The sequence below is a fragment of the Zeus faber genome (assembly GCF_960531495.2).
Source record: "Zeus faber genome assembly, chromosome: 16".
Taxonomy (NCBI): domain Eukaryota; kingdom Metazoa; phylum Chordata; class Actinopteri; order Zeiformes; family Zeidae; genus Zeus; species Zeus faber.
Genome location: NC_137202.1, coordinates 26904978 through 26924298, shown reverse-complemented (window position 1 = coordinate 26924298; position 19321 = coordinate 26904978). Strand labels below are relative to the sequence as shown.

The 19321-nt window shown below is 49.9% G+C and overlaps 1 protein-coding gene across 1 annotated transcript in view; it reads right to left on the bottom strand.

The window, feature by feature from the left end:
• Window positions 1–1521: 1521 nt before the first annotated feature.
• The window catches only part of ptk7b (protein tyrosine kinase 7b), an 81385-nt gene continuing 63585 nt past the window's right edge, over window positions 1522–19321 (bottom strand). The window contains exons 5-20 of the mRNA XM_080016082.1: window positions 16954–17101; window positions 14662–14792; window positions 12773–13039; window positions 11694–11830; window positions 11351–11486; window positions 10669–10788; window positions 10260–10409; window positions 9464–9611; window positions 8543–8670; window positions 6944–7144; window positions 5775–5936; window positions 5364–5596; window positions 4384–4464; window positions 3939–4090; window positions 3565–3743; window positions 1522–3342 (exon numbers count right to left, since the gene is read on the bottom strand). Of these exons, the coding sequence (XP_079872208.1) occupies window positions 3182–3342; window positions 3565–3743; window positions 3939–4090; window positions 4384–4464; window positions 5364–5596; window positions 5775–5936; window positions 6944–7144; window positions 8543–8670; window positions 9464–9611; window positions 10260–10409; window positions 10669–10788; window positions 11351–11486; window positions 11694–11830; window positions 12773–13039; window positions 14662–14792; window positions 16954–17101 (2534 nt within the window). The 3' untranslated portion in view covers window positions 1522–3181. The remainder of the gene's footprint in view (window positions 3343–3564; window positions 3744–3938; window positions 4091–4383; window positions 4465–5363; window positions 5597–5774; window positions 5937–6943; window positions 7145–8542; window positions 8671–9463; window positions 9612–10259; window positions 10410–10668; window positions 10789–11350; window positions 11487–11693; window positions 11831–12772; window positions 13040–14661; window positions 14793–16953; window positions 17102–19321) is intronic.

Sequence of the window (19321 nt, the reverse complement as noted above, 5' to 3'; positions counted from 1 at the left end):
AAACCGTAACCCATCGCAAAGGCACGAATAAAAGTCCCGAGTCGCGGTTTATATTTTAATCGAGCTGATCAATCTGAGTCACAACTTGTACTTGTTACGGAAGTGCCTTGTTGTTGTTGTTGTTGTTGTTGTTGTTGTGGGAACCTTCCGTTCACCCGCGCATTCATACGGGACGACTCCTTTTTCTTTAAGGAGTGACTCGTCACGAACCGACTCGCAGCGAGGGAGCGGAAGCTCACAGCGGCCGGGACTACGTTCCTCCTTATAAAGAGATACGATGTCTCCTTATATGGCGTTGTCTCTCCATATTTGGTGAGTCACAGCGGCGCCTCCGGATTGGACGGCGGTGATCCGCACGGCGCCCCGATTGGCCGACGCGGCGCCGCCATTAGAATAAATACCAAAATGGTTGCGCCGCCGCTCGACGTCATCCCGGACGGGGGGGGGGGGGGGGGGCGCTCAGGGGGCGACGCAACGCCCCCGCGCCGCGTCCGACACGTCCACAGAGGAGCCGCGGCGCCGAGTTGGGAGGCGGCGCGACGCCCCCGGTCGGCGGCTCTGAAACGGTCGCGGCTCAATCCATCACGGAGCTGTTTGTCAACAACGGTGTCTCCGCTGACCTTTGACCTCGATGTGTCGCTACAGCCGCTCTTCACGGATGACAGTTGTACACACACACACACACACACACACACACACACAAACCTTTTATACTTTACGATCATTATATATTGCTATTGCTCCTTTATACATAATTGCCTATTCCATATACACAAGCATATTCCCTCTATTCCATTTTATTTTTATTGTATTTTATTCTATATATTTTTATTTTTATTCTATAAGTATTCGACTTACTGTATTATGTTTTAAGAGTCAGTTAGTTGGTCTATTAGAAATACATTTTTCCTAGACATATTGTGTGTTATCACCGGGTGCGTTGCATTACATTTCACTGCATATATGTATGAAAGTATGTATATGTATGAAAGTATGTATATGTATGAAAGTATGTATATGTATGAAAGTATGTATATGTATGAAAGTATGTATATGTATGTGACAAATAAACCTCTTGAATCTTTCGTTATGGTCACCTGTAAGCGGTTGGGGAGCCATCTCGCGGCAGACCGGAGGACTACTGCGCCCGTTGAAAGGCTTCCTGTTTACGATCTGGGAGCAGCAGAGACTACATCTGGACAGCGTCACGGGCGGCGGAGGGTTTACAGAGGCCGCCGAGGTTTGGAAATGCCGCTGGAGCCGTACGGCGGCTGGCTCTGGCGGCCAATCCTGACGCTCTTTCACGACGCTCTTTCACGTTGCGCCTGAAACCCCCCGGCCTGAAATCTGTATGTTTCAGGCGAAACATACAGATGAATTGAATGACCTACCCTCGACACGCCACGGCAGGGCTGGCGGCGCGTCTCCGTCCCTGAGCTGAGGGAGAGTTTTGTTATTCGTTTGGGGTTGAGGTCCCCCCCCCCCCCCCACACGAATGTAACGGAAGACGCGGAGTAAAAACCTGGAACTTTTATTGATGGCAGCATGGATATAATGCGATTACTGTGAACATTTGCTGAAGCAGATTAAAAAAAAGGGGTCTAGGTGTGAGTGCCTAGTATTCATAGAAAATAACAAAACATTACAATAAAAAAAACATACGTATAAAAAAAAGTAGGAAAATAAACAGTAAAAGGCCATAGTATTTGATTAGATATGACACAAAAAAATACAAAAAGAGGGAAACCGTTAAGATTAATCCTTCATTTACCAGGTACTTAGATGAGTACTGGTGAGCACCAGTTGCTCGTTTCTCCCTCTGTAACGTCTGTTAACATGTTTGTCTTCTTTAAGCTGGTTATCGTACTAGATGCACGAGCAGACGGAACGTGACGCCGAGTACACGGCATCGACTACACGATCACCAGAGAGTACCTTTCTATTATGAACGTAATAACAAAAAAAGAGTAGACAGGTCCTTCATCATAAATAAACAGGTACCTGCGTGTCCTACACACACAATAAAATACAATAAAAAAAAATAAAAAAAAGATAGAGATGAGAAGGGATATTCTTTTAAGTGAAGTTAGTGCATGGCTTCTACATTATGTACATATCGCCCGGTGGTTTCACCGGGGGGGGGGGGTGCTTGGTGAGCGAGCATGCTCGTGTGATATATATATTTGGAAACGCTGCTCTTGGGGAGGAGCCAGTAAGAAGATAACTGAACACACTCCTAAAACACACACACACACGCGCATAGACCCCCTCGGCCAATGCGAACCAAAAGTGTAACAGATGTCAAAACCTTTCACGCGAACCCCCTTTTCAAATACGTTTACGCAGAAAAACCCCACGAACCACCCCCTTTCCAATGCCTGCAGTCACACACACACACACACACACACACACACACACACACACACACACACACACACACACACACACACACACACACACACACACACACACACACACACACACACACACACACACACACACACACACACACACACACCATCCGTTCAGGGTGGGTGGTCAAGTTGTGGAACGTAGCACCCCCTGCTGGACAAAAGAAGCCACAGGGCTCTCTGCAGAGACCCTCTCCACGGAGACGCCGACGCGAGTCTCGTTTGGCGCACTTCGCAGGCGGCGGTAAAACCATCACAGGCGCTTCCACGCTCCAGCAAAGTCCACTCCAAACGATCAGCTCCGAGTCTCAAAACGCCGCCGGGCTATGATGGGATCCTAGCTCGTGCTGGAGATGACCGGGGGGGGGGGCTTCTGGCAGACCACACAGCAGCCTGTCTGGAGGAGGCCTGGGCGTGGGGAGGGGGGGGTCTCAGCATGCTAACATTAAGGCAAACTCCTGGCACAGCTCACGAGAGGCCACTCGCAGTAACATCACGATCCTGTTTCCATTGATACAGTCCAGTCCTATTTGTGCACCCAAATACATGTATATATATATAAAGAGATACACACACACACACACACACACATACATATATATATATATACATATGTGTGTGTGTGTATAAAGAGTTCGATCCTCTTCCCTGAAATGTGACTGAAACAGCCAGTCTTTGTGTGGGAGGTTGGGGGGGGGGGTGCAGCTGATAGGAGGCCCGTCTGGCACGGGGAGGGTGGGGTTGGCGGCGGGCGGGGTCTCGGCCCCTGCTCAGACCTTGCTGTCTGAGGGCAGCTCCCCCAGGGCCTGGACGATGTCGGAGAAGGAGGGGCGCTCCTTGAGGCTGGGGGCCCAGCAGCGCACCATGAGCTTGTAGAGTTTGGAGGGGCAGCCGTCAGGAGCGGGGGGCTTCAGCTTTCCCGTCTGCAGACCTGGGGGTGGGGGTTGTGGAGATACGGATGATGGACTGGGATGCGTTTGGAATTTAGTCGTCTTTCAGAGCCTCAAGAGTTCAGACCGACCATCCCGGTTCTTTTCTGAAGAGACCACTACTTCCTCTTTATTTATTTATTTGTTTTTAAATCTGACTGGTCTTTGTTGCGCTACGTTCACGTCATCCTTCCCCATGCAGGGTGGAGCCGCCCCCAACTCACCTTCCAGCACCTCGTCGTCGCCCAGCTTGGCGTGCGGCAGCTCCCCGTGGCTGAACACCTCCCACATCAGCACCCCGAACGCCCAGACGTCAGACTTGGTGGAGAAGTCGCCCTCGAAGACGGACTCGGCCGGGAGCCAGCGCAGCGGGATCCAGGCCTGCCTGTAGTGGTAGTACTCGCTGCCCGGCAAAAATTAAATTCCGCATTTTTCTCAAGGACTTTAAGATATTTTCAAGGTATTCCGGTACATAAATTCTAGCGCCTCGGGGACCTGGTAAGAATCCCGCCATTAATCAATTTTCTGGTCACCGGTCGGGTCTGATTTAAGGTGCCGTTGGGCCACGGCTGGGCCGAGGGCCACACGTTGGGCCTACCTGTTGTAGACGTCCTTGCTGAGGCTGAGCGCTGACACCTTGACGTGGCGCTGGCTGCTGATGATGCAGTTGCGGGCGGCGAGGTCTTTGTGCACGAAGCGGTGATTGGACAGGTGCTCCATCCCACGAGCCACCTGGACACAGATGGAAACCTAGAGAGAGACAGAGAGAGCGAGAGATTATATATATATATATATATATATATATATATATATAATTTTGTATTGACAAATTAAACAATCAAATAGTTTCATATTTTATTAAAGAAACTGACGAAAACAGTGCTTTCCCTCCTCAGTTCTCTAGGATCGAGGTCGGTTGGAGATACAGCGAAATGTATCTTTACTGTAGGGTTACTGTCCAGCTGGGTCGGCCCAAAATGTTTTTTTTGTTTTTCGCCTCCATCAGACTGACATTCCCACGGCGGCTTCCGAGCGACACTTACTTTGGCCTTGGTGCTGACGGGCTGGGATTTGGTTTTCTCATCTTTGTTCTTGGATATTCTCAGGAACTGCTTCAAGTCTCCCTAATAAAAACAAGTAATAATAAAAAGCAGAATTTAAACGTAGAAATGCAACCTTTCAGGGCATCAAGGCAAGCTATTAAAAAAGACACTGTCTCTTATCCATTGAATATTTTCTATATACTTACTACGACTCAGGGGTGTAAGGTAACAAAGTAAAAATACTCTGTTACTGTACTTAAGTATTTATTGGGAGTATCTGTACTTAACTTGAGTTATTATATTTCCGTCGACTTCTACTCAGCTACATTTAGCCCCAAAAAAGTTGGTCTCTACATGATAAAATGGGAGTAAAACTGGGAGTCACTGGTGTGAAACCCAGTCGTCGGCAGCTTCATCCTGGAATAGAAGCTGACATCCATCCAGGTGGAACGAGCCTAAACAAACCCTCAAACCCCTGTTCAGCTCTGCCAGGTCCGTGGTTTGTCTGCGCAGTTGAGTTGCTTTTTAAGTTTTGAAGGCGGGTCGGGTTTTTAGGTTTTTTTTGTCTGGTAAAATATTGGCAACCAGAATAGAATCTGAGTGAATAAAACTCTAAGCTCAAAGCAAAACCTTTTTATTTTTCTCCACAGCATTTACTGTTACTTTCGATACTTAAGTACCTTCAACATCAGGTACTTCCCCTTCACCGCTGCTCTTTACCATATGAGGCCCAACCAATGCATCTGCAAATATGTGGTTTCTATGAAAATGATGTTGCATCTGGTGGGAAACCGTTCAACTTCTTATCGGTTTTGAGCCTCAAACGCATTCACATTTCTTGTTTATTTTTGTGTGTGCGATGCCACAGCTGTTTTTTTGGGAGTGCGTGTACAGCATGAGGATAAGGACTGTCATACAAAGCATAAATGAGCATTTCTGGCTGACAACTGAAAAACACGGCCGGGGTGCCATCCTCTCACCAGGTCGTAGTACTCCAGGATGGTGTAGTGGGGCTCCGCCTCCCTGCAGAGCCCCAGCAGACGGACCACGTTGCTGTGGCTGAGCTTGGCAAACATCTCGGCCTCGCGGCGGAAGTCCAGCTGCAGCTGCTCGTCTCTGGTCTGGAGGCTCTTCACCAGCACCACCGTCTCCTCCTCACCCCCCTCGATGCCCCTGGCCTTGGCCAGCAGCACTTCACCAAACTCTCCTTTGCCTACATGAAGAAACCCGGCGACGAGCGGAACGTTTGTCAGCACCGTCGGTGTTTGAAGCCGGTTCAATCCCCGGACTATACTTTGACGACATGTTTTTTTTGTTTTTTTCCTTTTCTCGCGCAGGAGATTTTGAACAGAAAAACAATGAAACTCGACAAAGTGTACACGGTGACACACCCAGCGTGGTGATGGTCTGCAAGTTTGCCCGTGGGAAGTGGAACTTGTCGTTGCCCACGTGGCTGTGGCGTTTCTCGGTCGACGCCGTGCTGCCCATGTTGGTGAGAGCCACCTCCTCCTGGATCTCAGCCGTGGTGTGTCCGTTTGACTGCACAGCCCCTCCTGACGGAACACACACACACACACACACACACACACACACACACACACACACACACACACACACACACACACACACACACACACACACACACACACACACACACACACACACACACACACACACACTCTGAGCTGAGGCTGCAATAGACTGAAGCTGCTTTCACACATGCACTTCAACCCTGAAATTGTCCGGACATTACCCAGAGGAGCTGTCTGTGTGAACGCAAATGTCCAAGCCAGTTAGACGGGACATTACCCGGAATTAACCTAGCCAGCGCCCGAGCACCAAGTCTGCGTAATGTCCGACCGAGCGATACGTGTGAACAGAGCAGGCGTTTATCCGGATCATTCTCAGCGAGCGGGTGGGATGAGTGAGTGACGGGTGTGTCGCGTGTCGATGATGTCTCGACCGAGTGGCAGTTATTTACCTCCTTGCACGTATTGTATCTGCTTCGTACTCCTTTCTGCTTTCCTTTATATTCCTTTCCACTCTTCCGTTTATATTGCAGATACATCCAAATACATGGAGTATCAGCGCAAAAACAGATAAGTCGGTGGCCTCGTCCGCCATCTTGGGTGTGCTCAAACGCCCAGCGTCAGCCGTCACTTCCTGCCTCCGGCACGCCCTACCCAGGCTCCGCCCCTCGTCTAAACCAAACCGAGTATTTCCAGTAAGTGTAAACGCACCTGACACGGACAATCACCGGTTGTGTGCTGCACGTGTGAAAGGGCAACTCCGGACAATGTCCAGACCTGATTATCTGGATATTGTCTGGAGTTTATGTGTGAGAGCAGCTTAAGTCAGGGCTGTTGTAAAAAAAACCAAAAAGATCTTTAACAGGCATCTCATACGACGGGCGACTGGTATCACGCGATACCAGGCGGGGCCACAAGGGGGAGGCAAAACACAGTGGAATTTTGAGAGCAGTGGCCGTTCATATAACCTCATGAATCCTGACCAAAACCAAGAGAAAAAACAACCAGTTGCTTTATTGATGCCAATGTACCGTTGAGGCACTCCATCTCGGGCTCCTCGCCGTCCTGGCCCTTCTGCAGGCGCTTGGCGTTGCGTCTCTTCTTGCAGTAGAACATGAGGCCCAGCACCACGATGATGTAGGCCACAGCCGCTCCCACCGACAGGCCGATGGTCTGGATCATCTTGTAGGGCGCTCGGTCCTCCTCCCCCTCGTGGGTCTGCAGTGGTTTTTCTGTTGAAAGTTCGACTCGTGTAAAAGACAGACCTTTTCTGAACAAAGTGTCTTTTAACATCCCTAAAATCGCCTTGTCTTTATAGTCCTAAACTCCACTCTGACCCACTGCTTATGAGGTCATTAGGGTATAATAATGACGTGTGATCCACCTTTCCTCCATTAGAAAAATCCAATATGGTTCTGAGTAAAAAACAAACAAAAAAAGCATTTTCTTGGTATCGACTTTAATACTACCATGAATCATTTTGCTGAGCTATTTTTCACTCGAGGTTCAGACTAACCAAATAAACTGAGTCAACCAACGGTAGGGTCTGGCAGAGCTGCCTTGACAGTTTTAAGCTTAATTTGAGACAAACGGTTTTGCCTTAACCGCAGAAGACTCTCTGAGAGACACTACAGTACTTCATGCGCTTGAGTGTCGCACGACTTTAAAGGAATTTGGTTAACTTATTTGGGGCGGGAAAGGAGGAAAAAAAAAAAAAAAAGGCTTTAGTGTCTTGATCTGAGGCGGTGGAGGTAACCACTGCTGGCCCCGTGCGCGGCGCAGAACGGCGTTCTCCTGGGGTGAACCGGTTCGCGGGACAATGCCTCCCAGTGAGAGCACGTGTGACCGCGGTTTGCAGCTCGGGGTTGCTGCGTAGCAGAGACGCTACAGAAGCACCGGGGTTTATTAGATCGCGCCATCTTCTCTAATCCCATCACCTCCGTGACAGCCTTGGCGTGGAGGTGGACCTGGTTATTAGCCCGTGGAGATGGATGACGGGCAGGGGCTTTGGTGGTGGTGGGGTTAATAATGCCTTGTGAGGAGGCTCATGCCAATTGTTGGTGAGGCCAGAGTGCGTTTATATATGTGACAGAGTTGTGTTGAGTGTGTAAACATGTATGACATTAGTAAAGTACATGTTTACACACTCTACACATATAGGATAGTGGCGTGCCGGGTCATGGGATTACTTCTTTGTAAAAAAAAAAAAAGTGTGTCGTGAAAAAAAAGGTTGGAAAACATGGTTCTACTGTACCATATATATATATATATATATCCACACGATATATCTAAATATAAACACAGTGGAGTAAAAGTCTCCCAAAGTGAATATACTTAAGTAAGTACAGATACTTGAAAAATTTAATTAAGTACAATAAAGTATTTGTACTTGAGCACTCTCCACCACATGCATGTTATGGAAATGACGAGAAGACGCCATTCTGGTAAATGGTGGGGACTCGTCGCCCAATGTTCCAGAAGGAACGGGAGGAACTGAACTGAACTCTCCACCTCTGAGTATCTTACTCGGTGACGACACAACAACACGTCTTCCCCTGTTTATTTATCGACAGCCTATTACACCGTAAATGATCCCTCACAGCACTGAGAGCAACGTGTGTCCAACTCACCCACGACGTAGAGCTGGGCCACGCGGTCGTTGATGCTGCAGCTGTTTCCCACCACACACGTGTACTTGCCCGTGTCATCCGTGGTGACGTCCGTAATCACCAGCGAGCCGTTGGGCATCTTGTGGAACCTGGCACACGCACACATGGGGTGAGAGAGCGAGGTGTGTTATGAGATATATAAAAAAAATAGATTATATTTTAATTAATAAAAATCACATTGTAAATTGATTATATTTTGATATTTATTTTTTGCAGAAATATGAGCCAGAGCATGAAAGAGCGAGGACGATTCCTGTCTAGTTTGTTGGAGGTTCATGCCGTCTGATAACTTTTGCAGTTTGTGTGGAGGGAAACGTCGCAGACCTAAACAGACGCAGTGGAGAAGACTCAGGACCTATGCAGAAAACAAAAAGGTTGCTTTTGGGATGTGACTGGCTGTTCATTTCCTTCCAGATAGCATTCTGGTATTGTCGTTCTGGGACTACAGCCATCGAACCGCGCGCCGAGAGCCGCTTTCCGCAAAGCGAATTTTCTGGAAGGTTTTGAACCGATCTCGTTCCACGTTGCTGCAAAGCAGATCCTTGACACTCACAAATCTTCCACACTCGATATAATTTAATTGGGCCTACGGGCAGCTGGTGAAATGCATGTGTCATTCTATTCTATTCTCGGATGTTTAAAGCTGTTACTATGGTAAATATTAGTCTAACTTAGGAACTGGTTTTCTTTTGCCCTTGATCGTCTATGGAAATAAAGGGGGCCAATGCGGATATCCTTGACCTAGACGAAAAAAAAAAACAGGCCCTTGGTTGAAATACCACGACAAACCGATACAGATAAATGACCAAGAGCTCAAACAAATCCAAAACATTGTTTTGCTTGTGTGTGTGTGTGTGTGCGTGCGTGCGTGCGTGCTCTGACCTCCTGTTCCTGTTGGTGTCCAGCACCTTGTCTTTGACCATCCACTGGATATGGGGCTCAGGGTCTCCTGTGGCCTGGCAGTGCAGGATGGCCGTGTGGCCCTGGTACACGGTGGTGTTCTCGGGCTCCATCTTAAAGCGGATGTACACTGTGCGTGCATTCACAAACAAATGAGAGACAAGCTTAATAGCGAGTACACACTGATATTCGCCTCACAGCGGTGGAGAAACAAACAAACAGAAGACAGATGTTCCATTCCGTCCGTAGTCAACATTTTATCGTCAACCTAATTGTAACATGATGAAGACGGTTGATGATGACTTAAAAATGATTGGGATACGTTACGGGACCCACAGCCAATGCACATGTACGTTTAAGTATAATTTAAAGGGTTCATACAGACCATCTTAATATTTTTTTTCTGCAAATATTTGACTTTATAGCGTAAACACGGGCACAGCATTAATATTTACAGCATTACCACCATTTGTTATTTACTGTAAGCTGAAATGAAATCTACCTTTCATGACAGCAGATGCTGAGTCTTTAGTTTTAGACTTGAGTTTATAAGCAGTGCTGTTGTCCATTAGACACGACATTAAAAACAGAAGAGAAAAAAAAGACTAAAAGCACTCAAATCTGATGTATTTGCCAAAATGTACGACGGCAGATCTGAACAACAAGGTGACGAGTGCTTCCCAAATAATCGCGCAGATAAGAGGCTGATTATCCAGGTATACTTATGGCCAGGATACCAACGACGTCCCGGCACCGGGACAAAGAGCGGACGTCGTACCCGCCACGGTGAGGGCCACCACGGCTCTGATCTCCCCCTGGAGGCTGTTGGAGGCGATGCAGGTGTAGTTGCCCGCGTCGCTCCGTGTCACCTTGGTGAAGAGCAGCTGGCCTTTCCTCTGCTCCACGCGGGGTGGAAGCTCTCCTCCGTCTGCGACGTAGAGGGGGGGTGGGGGTGGCGTGTGGAAGGCGGGGGGTTAAATCCACTCCAGCAAGGCCAATGGAGACGAGATGCGGAGCCTCCCACATACTTTGTCATTACGCAGTCTGCACGTCTGTTCCCACCGCGTTTGGGATGACTAACGCTAGACGCTAGGAAGCATATGGCAGCCGTGCCTTATCCCATTAGGGCTTGAAGCTAATTTAAAGCTTGGGGTGGGGGGAGGCGGGGTTAAGACAGAGGTGCACACCTGCTTTGGTCCAGCGGATGTTGGGGCTGACTCGTCCTGCGGCGGAGCACTGGATGGTGATCTCTTTATCCAACTCCAGGCACTGTGCGGGCTGGGGGGTCGGGGTGAATTTCAGCTTAGCTGAAACACACGCACGCACACACACGCACACACACACACACGCACACACACACAAGCACACACACACACACACACACACACACACAAAAACACACACACACACACACACCTTGAAGATGCAAGCACGCAGTCTTGGAGCGCTACGTGCCTGCACGCCTTTATGCGCTCATTACACTCCAACACAGCCGATGAGTGACAGTTTGCTTATCCCAGATCGTGCTCAGACACATCTGGGGAGATAGCGGCAGCAACAGAGTTTTCAGACATTTCGGGGACGGCTGTCGGGTCTTACCGACCAAGACTTGCCAGACAAAACACTGACACGTCAAGCCAATATATCAATGGGGACCTGTGGCGATGGAGCCACGCAGAAAAGAAATTAAACCCAGGGAGGGTTCAGGAGAATCTGATAAGGAGAATCGGCCGCTCATGGGCTACGCGCCACGCATCGGCGGGCGTCCTAGAATGACACCACCCCACTGCCTCCATCCCATGAACTCTCTGTGAACCATCCTCACTTGCTGCGGGGAACTTCTGACTTTATTTACTGTGCGAACCCTACCGAGCACGGAGACTTTGGCCTGTCCGGACAGCTCGCCGCCCTCCGTCTTGGTCTGGCAGCCGTACATCAGGCCGTCGTACAACTCCACGCTGTTGATGCGCAGCGTGCCGTTGGGGAACAGCTTGAAACGAGCGTCCTGGACGAGGGAGGACGTGGGGAAGCAAGCAAGAGAAGGGGGAGAGGAAAGAAATGGGGGTGGAAAATATATATACCCATAAAATATGAGCATGTATGGATGCGAGTGTGGTCTCAAAGGGTGTGTGTGTGTGTGTGTGTGTGTGTGTGTGTGTGTGTTTGTGTGTGTGTGTGTGTGTGTGTGTGTGTGTGTGTAGGAGACGCTGACCTCTGACGTGATGAGGTTGTTGTTGCGCAGCCAGGTGACCTCTGGTTCAGGGTTGGCCTGGGCGTGGCAGTGGAGGTAGCCCGGTTTGCCCTCCTCTAGCTGGCTGTCCTGGGGCCTGGTCACCCACACCGGGGGGGCTGTGTCCACACAGGCACGCAGAGACACAATCATACACACACACACGTTATATACTTGAAGATGAGAGCACATTTCACAAGCATCTGCATATACTCACAAGCACGCCCTTGTAAACACACACTAATAATATAAAAGTGTGAAAGAAAATAATATAATTGACGTTCTGTAATCCTGGAGACTGTTTTCAGGCAGTTCACATGAGCAATTATGTAGTCGTACATCCATCATTTGAGCAACAGCTGAGGATGTTAACGAGCCTGTTAATGCAGCATGCTTTCTGCAAAACAACATGAAATACTGAATATTAGATGGCAATTCACTGGATAAAGTCGCTGCAAATTTGATGTTTGTTCCATAAAAATCACAAAAGTGTAATGCCGCAGGAATGAAGCCAATGAGGTTTGCTGGCGACACCTTACACATCGGCGAGATAAGCTGGAGTGGTCCTTCCTCCCCGACATTCAATATCAAGTCTCAAAATTGAACTCCTAATTTAGACCAGAACGTACAATAATTGCGTTTTTAACATCCACCGGTTCATTTTAGTTTAGAGGGTTAGCACTAGTGACAAAGCCGAACCTGTTTGGCGCATAACAGGAAGCTGCTCGGAAGCCAAACGGCACACGATTGGCTCATAACGCCTCAGAATCTGATTTGCTCAACTCCCGGCACGCATCACTGTGGTGGTAACTGCATCCCAGAATGCAATTATGTGCTGGTAAAACGTTACCACGGGAACAGGTCGGTTGGAATGAAAGCGCTTACAACTCGCAATAGGTTCGCAGGCGTGCAAGAGAACACACACACACACACACACACACACACACACACACACACACACACACACACACACACACACACACACACACACAAACACACACACAGTGTGCCAGTTTCTCAAGGATGAATCAGTGCTGTGTGTTCTGTGCTCTACCACTCACTGGCCACGGTGAAGGTAACCTCCTGGGTCCTACGGCCCGCTTTATTCTGGGCCACGCAGGTGTAGGTGCCCGAGTCGGCCTGCTCGGTGGGGCTGAAGACCAGGTCCAGGCCGTCCTGGTGCACCCTGCCCTCCGAGGGCAGGCGCTGCCCGCCCCGCTCCCACCAGACCTCGGGCTCGGGCTGGCCGTGCGGGGGCCGGCAGGGGACGCGCTGCAGGGTGTCCGCTGTGAAGACGTTGGACAGCCTGGACACCATGTCATCGATTTCTGTCGGGTGAGGAGGAGGGGGGGGGGGGCGAAAAGAGATTAAAGGGATACAAAGGCGGCGTGTCAGAATGTGCACGCAACTTAAGAGCGCTCGAATTGATTCCGGCCCCGAACGAGGCTCTCGATAATCGCAGCATTGTTCCCAGTGTCGACGCGGCGTTCCGAGCTTAAACTTCGTTAAGGCGTCTGCATATTTGGCCCGGACATGAGAGTTGTATTCAGAGGCACGCAGTCATGTTTTATTTGCAACCAGGGCACAGTCATTACCGAGTGAAAAATATTAACCGATTACACAGCTTGCCCTCAGCGGGAACAGCCAGGCCTGTGTGAGGGGAGCGTATCATACCTGGAAACCGCAGTGCAGTGGAATGTGATTGGCAGAATTGGTGACTCACGCACTGTGCAGTTGTAATACTGTGTGTAGAAGAGATGAGGCTTTGTGTGTTGTGGCCCAAATGGAAGTCATTAGTGTTTTATTGGCCCCATGATTCTCAAAGCAGGTCAGCGGTGGCGACCTCTCATGTTTATATGGTTCAAATCAATTAATGACGGGCAAAATGCATTTTTCTGCAGATGAAAGGGAAGCAAATGAAGCAAGCTCGGTAATGTCTGTTTAAACTTGTCCAAAAAAACAATTAAACCCCCCCCCCCCCCCCCCCCCCCATCCTGATACCCGGAGGGATTAACAACAGATTAAGGTATTGAAATGGAGCTGCGGTTGACTGGACTAAAACTGCAGATACCGACATTCCAGCCTGAAGCTGATTCTTCATATTACACCTGCCTGCATGTGCGTTCAGAAGCGGGAGGCTGACAAGCATGTACGCTCTTTGAGTTGGTTTGAGGTGTCGGGACTGCACAGCAGGAGAGAACACCCAACGAATGCACAATCAACAAGAGAGACACTTACGTTCCCCAAATGCTTGTTGAATGTGTTCGACCTGATTAACCATGGGGGGGGGGGGGGCGTGTTTAGCAGCCACGCCTGACCTGGGACGAGGTAATTGGGCCCAGGATCAGTGTGGCTGTTTACCCGTTGCTCGGACTAACGAGCAACAGGTAAAAGCCCCATCCCCACACTCACCCCGGAGAGAGGAGCCCTTGTCATGACACGTCTTTCCATCTGCTCCGGGGCTTGTTCCACCTTTGCCCGCTCGCTACAATAAACTGGTGTCTTCTACCCCGTCGCCTGTGCTGGAGAGCCCTGAGAGGGCCACTCAGGTGGCATGTGGCAGGCAGAACTGCCACGGGGGCGTTTGGAAACATGCAAGACGTGAAATGTCTCAATCAGGAGGAAAGGAAGGCCCTTTGTGCTGGCCTAGTTAAGGTAAAACAGGCTTTGGGCGAGCAGTGAGGTGGATGGGAGAAAATGGAGACATGGCAAGGACTACAGGAAGATGACAGGAACACGTGTGTGTGTGCGTGTGCATGGAGAGCAGCTGTCTGTGGAGGATACATCTGGGGTGGAAGTCAATGACAGAATGAGCTTATCATCACACAGATCTGGCTCTAAGTGAAAGACCGGAATGAGAGGAGGGGTGTATGTGTGTGTATGTGTGTGTGTGTGTGTGTGTGTGTGTGTGTGTGTGTGTGTGTGCGTGTGTGTGTGTGTGTGTGTGTACCTGCTATGAGGAGGGAGGCCTCCAGGGTGACATGGGGGCCCCGCGGGCTGCGGCCAACACATTTGTACAACCCCGTGTTCCTGGGCTTGACTTGGGTGATGACCAGCGTGCCGTTGGCATGCAGCACGACCCTGTGGACACGCCATGAAGCAGGGAAAGAAAAGCAGTCAGCCACATATTCAATAATAGCAGCAATGGAACGACAAAGGCTACGGAAAAGGGCTTTTGTCAAGACTTTGTCACAAGAGTTGTACATCAAAGCAGCTCCGCAAGCTCCTAAAGCAGCCAAAAACCCCCAGCAGCAGAGCTCGGTCGCACAGCATGTCCTGAGTGTGTTCATCAACTGAAGCCTGTTTAGAGCTCAGCACATCAGAGTGCAGGAGCTCCACAACGTCAAGGCCGTCGGAAACGCAATCGAGTCAACTTCTCTTTCTGCTCTCGGCAACTTAACGTACCCGCCGCCATCTTGATCTCTCCCATTGGGCAAACGCAAGCCATCTGGCGCTACGCTTGGGCTCGGCCTACATGTCAAAGAACCGATTTGCTCAAAACCGTTCCTCTCAGCCTCACTGTTTTTCCTGTGAGTCCGAGGACCGTGCCTTCCAGAGGGAGAGGCGGGCTGGACGGCAATTTTGATTTCAGAAAGCCTCGCGCTTTACAGGGCCCAGTTGGACGACTGGCCTCTGCTTGGCACAGGGGAGTACCGGTGCCAGTGATGAGGTTGATAAGAAGTAATTACAGCCTGACCTTAAGCAGTCTGCCGGGACGCCGCCTGGAGCGCTGCACGTTCAACGACATAAAACAAACCCATCTGTACAAGTCATTAAAGCAACATGGAAGTTTTGGAGGTGGGGGGTCAATAAACCACTCCAGCATGCACTGCTGAACGCATTTCAAATGCTGCGTGGTGCTTGGGGGAGATTGTGTAGGTAGGGGAAAATATATTTTTGGAGAGATAACTATCTGTGAGGAGACGCCGACATATCTGCAAGATTCCCGTGTGGCCGGGAATTTGAGCGTGGAGAAGTCTTTGCCTTTGATTTAGGGGGGATGGGAGGGGTGCAGGTTTCTCCCCCACCCCCTCACCCCTATTTATACCAAGCCAGCCAAAATCAATAAGCACACACACACACACACACACACACACACACACACACACACACACACACACACACACACACACACACACACACACACACACACACACACACACACACACACACACACACACACACACACACACACGTCTGCTCCAAGACATTAAAGGGAAAAAAAAAAAAGTAAAACAAACACTCGTACTGTGGCTTAAATACACACAAAGCAGAGTTAGGTGATACTTGTTGATAGTGTGTGTGTGTGTGTCTGTTCATACACACAAACACCAGTTATGGTCCCAGTGTGGAGTCAGCAGTCTCTGACAAGCTCATTAAACGACCCATCGGCCGTTGATGTTGCGCCCTTTCACCTCCCACGCTCCACCAACACAGTCTCACACTAATCAGTTCTCTCCTAATCTGGGGGTCTCACCCTCCAGGCGGACAGAGTGCCGCCCCTCGAGTGAAGCCAAACACACACCCGGTCCGGTGTAAAGAAACCGGCCTGGTATTACCAACACTATATACTGTGTGTTTGTGGTGGAGATGGTGGCAAGACCCGCAGAGCCGAAAGTCCTCCCCCCCTCCCCTCCCCCCCTTTCAAGATCAGAGCAAGAGCCTTGGATAACACCAGCAGGGCTGCGGCGGGAGGCTGTGTACCGGTGATGTATCGTACGCTGTGAAACAACTCATGAGAGAGAGAGAGAGCGCCGATCCAGAAATAACATTCCTTAACGTGCAACATTACCCCTCCAATTCATCTAAGCCCCAGCTATAATAGCAAACAGAGACGGAGAGGCAAGGGCTCCAGCTCGCTGGGCTCAAAGAAGCTTCCACCGGCTGCAGACAGACTGTCGAGCCACTACAGACAAGCACGGACAAGACAGAGAGAGGGGGAGGGGGGGGAGAGAGAGAGAGAGAGAGAGGGGGAGAGAGGGAGAGAGAGAGACAGGCAGGCAGGAAGAAAGACCAAAATCGTAAAAAAAGACTGACCGTAAAAAGAGACAAAAAAGATGAAGAAAATAAATGAAGGAGAAAGACTGAAAGATGAAAAGAAAGAAAGCAGTGGCTGAATGAGAGACAGTGCAGCGAAGGGAGCGTCCGGTGACGAGCAGAAGAGCGGAAGGAGAGAAGCCGGAGTCGGGCCCCGCTAACTCGTATCCGGGGAGGCGTGAGCGGGGCCAGCAGCCCGACGTACCGTGACTTGTTGGCCAGCGGCTCGCTTCCGTGGTACCACTCCAAGGTGGGCGCGGGCACGGCGGAAAACTGGCAGTGGAAGGCGGCCTCCTCGTTCCTCAGCACCACCTGGTCCTCGGGAGAGACCACCGCCCGCGGAAAGCTCTTGTCTGGACACGGAGAATGCATCGTGTTTTTTACTTCGAGTCAGTCCAAAAAACATGCAGACACACACACACGCGCATGTCTCCACAACCGGTTTATAAAAATCTGGTACCACTAGTTGGGAGGCGGGCGGCCTTCAGGTGGCAGCACCTCAAGGAGAGTGAGCGGAGGAGACGTAACAAGGTCAGTGGGCTGAGAATTCTGACACAAGGCCCAGGACTTATCAGAAACATTGTCTGTCTCTGGCGCCCCTTTTATTTATTTTTTTTTTTTTTTAACACAGTGGATCATCCTCCACCGCTCCACCTGTGAGCTATGGGGCGGGGGAGGTAATAAAATATTCAGACCAAAACAAAAACAAAAGCATTCTTTGCGGCCCGTCTGCATGCAGTTATGTCTGAGCAGCTGCAGCTCCCCAGGACTGGAGAAAACGAAACAGACACCTTTTTTTTTTTTTTTAATATGTCGTTAAATGTAATCTTTGCTTACATATTTACTACAAGGTGTAAGGCTGTTTTCTGTGCTGCTAATATATGGTACCTATTTTCGTTGTTTTTTGCTCTGTGGATGCCATGTTGCTCATGAATTATGTATCACTTATACATTTTGTATTCACCCTCTTTTTGTTACGTTGAGCTTTCAATGGTAAAAATGAAGCCCAAACCTTCAATATATCCTTTCTCCCAGCAACTCTATAACCTACTCTTCCTTAGGTTGCCTTTCTGGATTCCATTTCAGCCATTCCTTTGTGCGGTTGACCGGTGTATTAATGTTTATCTGCAACTTGTTGTTGCCCAGTTACTAACCCTAACCCTTTACTTACTTATGCAATAACTTATATTCATAATATCTACATAGAAGTTGTGAATAAGTTATTTTCCCCCAATAGCCTCCTGATAAATTGCTCTCTTTCCCAACAAACCTTTCAACCTTTCAAATTTGGCAGGAGCCTCTAATAAATTCAGAAAATCCTAATGCTCCATATTTTATACTCCCTCTTAAAATAATTCTTAACTCTTAAATAATCCTCGTTGTAGAGTCGGTGCTTTGACTTTTGATGTCGTCTGCGATGTCTGATCTCCAGGAATCTCGAAAAACAAGCTCTTCCTCAAAGGGATTTTATTCCGTCCGCTCCTGCCAGAACCCCCATTAATTCCTGATTTGATCCAGCACTCTCCAACACCAATGCCTCATGTGTGCGCTTCCAAGTTTCTCTTGCAAGGGACAGCGCAGGGTTCCTAAATGGTTGAAGATGCTGGGTTTGGATGCACACGATCTGGGGCCTCTACTCCCTTATCCCGGAAAAGTTAATTATTTCGTTGTATAGTTTCAATAAGTGCCGCGAGAGTGGCTGAAGGTAGCGTATCGATGAGGTAATGCATCCGGGGAGCAATCATCTTTCTCCCCGGTCGGCCATCTTGATTTTAAAGCTGACTGGAGCTCACCTCAATCCAGTTTTCCACGCAGTCTGGCCTGTGAAAGGCCGAGCATTTCAGACGTCGCCGCCGGACGCAACAATTCAACCGAAGCCGAGTAAAACCCGGGAGGATTGAGACGTCGTGCAAAGCGGTGTCGTATAAAGAGAAAGCGTCCCGGGAGCACACCTGGCCTGCGGGGGTCGGGAGGGGAGGAGGGAAACTCCACAATTATACTTTTGTCTTTGTCTTCCTCCGCCCGGGTGCTGATCTATTGTGTGTGTGTGTGTGGGGGGGGGGGGGGGGGTGTAGGTGTTGCAGGTGGCTAATTAGAGTGGAGCAGGGACTCTGCATCGGGTTTCTCTCACAGATGTGCTGTTGGAGACACTGCGTGTGCCCCTCCCCCCACGGCCACCAAATATAATAAAAAACAAAAAACGAACAACGACAACAAATAAGCTGTGCGGCGTCGGAGGGTTTGAGAACGCTGAGCGGCAGCGCAGATGGAGCAACAGAGCCGCACTGTGGGGGGTGGCGGGGGGGGCCGTGCTGTTGGTGGTTGTCGGAGATGTAAAGCCTCCGTGTGTGGGCGGCTGGGGAGGAGGTAGCAGCGTGCTCCCTGCTAATCACATAAGGAGCCGTTTTACCCCCCCACCCTCTCCCCCTCACGGCCCCCGCTCTACACCCCGGCAGCAAAAGTCATCGTGTTGGTCGATGCGCAAACACATCCCAGGCAGGCGCGGAAATCGAACCGCGCAAACAGGGCCGACGCGCCGCGGCCGACCGGCGGCAGGTCCCGCACAGTTTGAA